Here is a 6,400-nt window from a genome sequence, read left to right on the forward strand (position 1 = left end):
GGAAAAGATGATGGATGGAACCAAATCAAGCGCCACAAACCCAGGAAGACGGGAGGACCTAGTAGCAAAGGACAGCCATCTGCTCAAAATACTGCACCTCCCTCAGGGAATCGATTTGATCCGCTCATCTCTCAACAAGAGAAAACTCAGGATGCTGAGATCCAAAAGGAGACCGAGCCTACAGAGGAGACTGGGAAACAAAACCCCGATTCTTCAAGCAAAGGATCTCCTCCAGCCTCCAACAAAGACACAAATGAGGAAACCCCCAAAAGCAAGAAAGATGAAGACAATGAAGAAGAGCAGATCACAGATGACTCAGAAGAGGAAGGAGAAATAGGTGAGTCTCAAGCCTCGGTCAGAAGATCCACGAGAGGCCGGAAAACGGATAGAGAAAAAAGAGAGGAGGAAACGTATAAAGAAAAACTACAAGGCAGCCAGCCCACTCTGGAAAAATTGCTAGCCTCCAAACCCAGAATGCCGAAAAGCCAGCCCCATGGCTCCAAGGGAGCCCACCAAAAACACAAATAATGAAGATCATCTCCTGGAACTGCAGAGGTATGGGGAGCAAGGTCAAGGAAGCAGCCATACGTAGTCTGATAAGAACAAAGACCCCAGACATACTTCTCATCCAGGAGACAAAGCTGGAAGACTCTGTCTTCCGGCAAACAAGCAAGAAAATATGGTTCAAAAGTGAAGCAAGAGCAGTCTCCGCAAGGGGAGCCTCGGGAGGCATTGGTACTCTTTGGATTGAAAACAAATATGCAGTCATCACTGAAGCCAGCAACACTCACTGGTTGCTGTTGAAAATCCAGGATCTGAACTCTAAAGAAACTCACTGCATCTTCAATGTCTACTCCCCAGTCAATGTTGGGGAAAAAAAGCATGCTGGGATTCGATAAGACTTCAAGCAGACCTCATGAATCTGGAGAATATTATCATTGCCGGAGACCTCAATCTTACTCTCAGTTCGTCTAAAAAAAGAGGTGGTAGCGCTGTTCGTGATCCGGCAAGAGAATGGGCGGAGGACCTCATGCAAGACTGAGACCTGATTGACATCAAACCCTCCTCCGGTAAGTACTCTTGGACCAACAAAAGAATAGGTCCGGGGCATATAGAAGCTAGATTAGATAGATTCTTCATGCAAAGCTCTTATTTACTGCTGGGAGTAGAACCAAGAATGGGCATTCTCCCCAACAGTATCTCAGATCATAAACCCATAAATCTAGAATTATTTCCTCACCTTGACCTGGGTCCTATCCCCTTCAGATTCAGCCCAAACTGGATCAAGGAACCAGATTTCATGCAGCTTGTCAAGGATTGTTGGAATCAATCTATTACAGGATCCCCCTTCTTCATATGGGAAGAAAAGCTCAGAAGGGTAAAAATAGCTCTAAAACATTGGGCCAAAACTCTACCCAAACCGGATACAGAAAGAAAAAACATCAAAGTAGCCCTTTCCAATCATCAATCTCATATGGAAGATTCTCCAATCACCAAAGATCTGCTTGACCAAGAAGCCCATCTCCAACAACACTATAATAAAGCATGCCTTGCAGAAGAGGAATACTTGCGTTTAAAATCTAGAAGCCTCTGGCTAAAATCAGGGGACAGAAATACAGCTTTTTTCCATAAGCAAGCGCAGAGCAGAAAATTTTATAACACCATTTCCGAGATCAAGGTGGACAGCAAAACATTCAAGGAGTTTTTAGACATAAAGAAGGCAGCCCACACCCACTTCCTAAAGTTATATAGAGAAGAAAAGGTACAGCACCATGCTTCAAATCTTTTAGAAACGATCCCAACCAAAATTTCCCCAGGTATGAATGAAACCTTGGAGGCCAAAATAACCAAAGATGAAGTCAGAAAAGCATTATATGACATGGATCCGGACAAGGCCCCTGGGCCGGATGGATTCACTGCCAGATTTATTCAATCATGCTGGCCCATTATTGAAAAAGACCTGATTAAAATGATCCGGAAATCTCAGAACTCCCAAAAAATAGGTGGGAGCACAAACTCTGCCTTCTTAGCCCTCATTCCAAAGGAAAAAGGGGCCAGCAACTTCAGCAGATTTCGGCTGATCTCCCTTTGCAACATTGGGTATAAACTAATCACAAAAGTCATCGCAAATCGTTTGAAGCATGTACTCCCTAAGATAATCCCGGAGAATCAAGGCGGCTTCATCCAAGGGAGGCAGATAGTGGACAACTTCACCCTTGTTCAGGAGGCAATCCACTCAAGTCTCCACCGTAAAGAGCAAGGTATGATAATTAAACTTGATCTAGAAAATGCATTTGATCGTGTAAATCACAGTTTTTTGCTAGAAGTTATGAACAGGTTTGGGTTCGGATCAAACTTCATTAGCTGGATCCGGGCCTGCGTTTCGGAACCATGGATTGCCCCTCTTGTGAATGGAAGAGCCACGGACTTCTTTAAAGCTTCAAGAGGACTCAGGCAGGGGTGCCCTCTCTCCCCTCTGCTTTTTGTCATTCAAGCATCAGCTCTCAGTTTCCTCCTGGAAAAAAAAATGCAAGAACAAGAATTAATGGGACTGCGTATAGCAAGAGGAGTCAAGAACATCAACCACGCTTTGTTCGCGGACGACACCTTGCTTCTGGGCGCTGCCTCCCTCTCCACTGCCTCCAAATTCAAAGCTGTCCTGGAAGAATTCAGCATGGCCTCTGGCAGCGTTATCAATAAGAACAAGTCCCACATCTACAGTTGGAATACCCCGCCCAGACTTCTCACTGATATCTCCAGGTGCCTTGGATTCGCAGCCTCCGCTTCATGGACCTCCTTCAAATACCTGGGCCTCCCGGTTGTACACAAAAGAATCTCCAGCAAAGATTGGCTTCCCCAGCTCGAAAAATTCCAAGCAAAAATTCAGGCCTGGGGCTTTACCTGGCTCAACTATGCTGGTAAGTCTGTTCTCATCAAATCAGTGCTCACTAGTCTCCCTATTTTTCAATTTGCAGGAATGCTTGCTCCTTCAATCATCCTAAAAAAAATGGACGAGCATATTCGGAGATTTTTCTGGAAAGGTGGAAAGCAGAATGAAAGAAAAATCCCCCTCATCAGCTGGGAAGTTATTTCTAAGCCTCTGTGGGAAGGAGGTCTTAACTTTAAAAATCCGGACCATATGAATGTAGAAATGGCGGCAAAGGTCATCTGGAGAGTTGTCGTGCCCAATCCTGGTTGGGCTCAGACAGCTCTCAGGAAAAAATATCTCTGAGGCCCTCGCTCCAGCTGCTTAGACCATGTAATTCGACTGCCAAATTCGCCTTTCCTAAAACTCTATGATAAGGCCGCCTCTCTGATAAAAAATTATTGTTATAGAATTCCAGGTAACGGCAAGAAAACAAAAATTTGGTCTGACAGAATCCTATCCTCTGTCCCGATCAGCGACAGAGCGCATTTGGGCGAGCTCCGGGAGTGGATGGAAAGAAATAACTTAAACACGCTCTGGGATATCTCCACTTGGAAAGGCAGTGAGTGGACTGGCTGGAAGTCTGTTGATTTGCCAGATCGCCTGGTCGCTGACTGGGCCACGCTGATCGATCTTCTCCACGGACTTGCGCCCTTGAACAAGTATACCCAGGACGCTATCGGCTGGGGAAATAAATCCAAAGGGTATACGGTGGCTGAAGGTTACGTTAAACACAGAGAGAGGCCGCACGTCCCCACCAACCCAGCGCCATGGCAAGCGATCTGGAGAATTCAGGCGTGGCCCAAAATAGACATGTTTGCGTGGGTGCTGTGCCATGGCAGAATCCTTATCTTTGACTGTTTGCAGAAGCTGGGATTCAACGGTCCCTCCATATGTCACCTATGTAGCAATAGTGAAGAAACAGCTGCACACATCTTCCTGGAGTGCAGATTTGCTAAACAGATTTGGAGCGCTCTGTTATATGTCTTGGATCCCTCCTTTCATCTACCGAATACAATGGCTGACCTCTTCTCTAGCTGGACTTCAAACTACCCAGGGCCTTCTCCTCAGAATCAGGTAATCAAATCAGCCTGGGCCATCCTCCCAAAGGTCATTTGCTGGCAGTTGTGGCTGGAACGCAACAGAAGAACCTTCAAAAATGACAGGCAGAACCAAAAAATTATTGAAGTAAAGATCAAGTGCCAATTAAAGGAATGTCTGTCCCAAATCAAAGATGATGCAAATCTCAGCCATCAAGACAATGTTTGGGGCGACTTCCTGTGATTACATTTCCTCCTAGCAATCAGAAAAGCACCTCCTCTCAAAGAATGGCAAATCAGGAAAACAGAAGCTGACTTCCAAGACTGGATTAAAACTCAATCAAGCTACTTCCTTTTCTTCGATGGAGCAGCTAAGGGCAACCCGGGCAGAGCAGGTGCTGGAGGGGTCATCCTAAATCCTACAGGAACAAAAATCCGCTCATATGCTTGGGGGCTTGGACATATGACCAGCACACAAGCTGAGGCCTTGGCCCTTCTGCAAGGCCTCAAGACCCTAAAAGAGCTGAAAATAAGAGAAGCAACGGTTATAGGAGATTCTCAAATCATAATAGGTGCTATGATCTCTAACTCCCCTGCAGCAGACCTCAATCTAGCCAGAATGATCTTCAGAATCAAGGCCCTTGAAAGTGACTTCCAGAAGCTGAGCTACTACCATATTTTGAGAGCCCACAATAAAGAAGCTGACAGCGAAGCAAACAAAGCAGCTCTTCTATCTGTCGGGGTCAAGATGAAAGAAGGAAAAGAGTCATGGGAAGCCATTCCTTAACTTGCAGTCCGCCATGTTTTACTGCTTGATTCAAAAAAAATTTGTATGTATATCCAAGTGGGGGAAAATAGAGAATATAGAAACTAAAGATCTTGATGCCAAGGGGAAAATCACAAGTAACATCAACAACCACACTTTCATAAGTGAAACTTCTCAGGATCCAGGCATCCTTATTGTACTCAGAAATTTGGCATTCAAGCCAGGAGGAATATAATCACAATATAACCGTTTCTGTCAAAAAAAAAGATATCAAAGTTATGGAGATGAAAACAAAGAGATTTGTATGAATGTTTATGGTGGAAAACAACTATTGGTAAAATTTCCAGTGATTTTTTTCTCAACGTTCTGCCCGAAACTTACAATGTTATGCCTGAAACTCAACTTTGCAAGCTCTCTTGGTATTGCAATGTTAATTTCTAATTGTGTAGTGTCCCATATTGTATTTCTCCAGTGACGATGGCATGAGTTGAGTTGATGCACAATGGCATTACTTTGCATTGTGTTATTTGAAAAAGTTTCAAAGCAATTAAATATTTAAAATATGGCAAGCATTTCAAGATTGTGAAAAAAAAAATTGTGTTAAGGAACAATTTTACTGAAACTCCTTCATATAACTAGGTTCACTTGTTAATAGTATTTGGTTGGTTGGTAAAGCAAGGTCATCATTAGTTTTTTTTCCAAGAGAAAATAATCTTTATATAATATATATTATCTTTTAAATAAAATAAAATATTTTCTCCAGTTTTTCTGTTCTTTATCGATTAATGGTGTGGAACCGCAACTCACTTTTCATAATATATATTAGTAGGCACTTGGAATGTTGGTGGAAATGTGCCACCCAATGATTTGGATATTGGGGATTGGCTAGGTAAACAAGAGAAAACATATATGTATGTCCTTGGGTAATTTTCCATGACAAATGGGGAAAACATCAGCGTCTCTGCTAGAATTTCAATTTTCTACCCCTCTCAACTTTGTGTTCATCATTGCAATTTCATGGAAGGCTATCTATCTCTATTTATTATAGGGAAGATGCTTAGAAACCTGAATTATGTAGATCTATAAATTTTTATGGTTAATTTTGGATCTACAAGCTCCAAGAGGGATAAAATCTCTTTTCACTCCAAAAGAGGTTTGCATTTCAAGAGATTTGATCCCTCTGAGCCTTTGGTATATTTGGAGTTAAGATGGATCTAGACTAGTTATATATATATATATATATATATATATATATATATATATGGAAAAAGCAAGAGTTGTCAAATTGGAGCCAAAAACTACCAATAATAAATTGACTATTTTACCTCAAATTTGTTTTATTTATTTTTATTTGACCAAATTAAAATGTTTAACAAATCTAAACATTACAACATCTCCTCCATACTAAACTGGAGAGCAGATGGGGCCCCTCCTTGATGGGGCCCCACCTTTAGCCTTGAGCCTTCGGCCCACCTTGATGGGACACCCATCCTTGATGGGGCCCCTCCTTGAACCTTGAGCCTTGAGCCTTCGGCCTACCTTCCAACAACTGAGCCTTTTTTTTCAAATTTTAAATTTTAAAATGTAACAAAAAATTTCAAATTTTAAATTTGAAAATAATCTACTAATATTTTCATTATAAAATTTGTCTAAAGCAACTTATATAAC

General features: G+C 42.4%; 1 protein-coding gene across 1 annotated transcript; it reads left to right on the forward strand.

Annotated features, from left to right (window-relative positions):
- The first annotated feature begins 1,177 nt into the window (after positions 1–1,177).
- LOC149169751 (uncharacterized) lies at positions 1,178–4,753 on the forward strand. Its single transcript, XM_089425321.1, has 3 exons — positions 1,178–3,194; positions 3,345–4,142; positions 4,227–4,753. The coding sequence occupies exons 1-3, from the start codon at positions 1,178–1,180 to the stop codon at positions 4,751–4,753; spliced, it is 3,342 nt and encodes a 1,113-aa protein (XP_089281447.1).
- Positions 4,754–6,400: the final 1,647 nt, after the last annotated feature.

Source organism: Pinus tabuliformis, chromosome 4_2 (assembly GCF_031772625.1).
Source record: "Pinus tabuliformis cultivar Carrire ecotype Pingquan chromosome 4_2, CPIR1, whole genome shotgun sequence".
NCBI classification, from domain to species: domain Eukaryota; kingdom Viridiplantae; phylum Streptophyta; class Pinopsida; order Pinales; family Pinaceae; genus Pinus; species Pinus tabuliformis.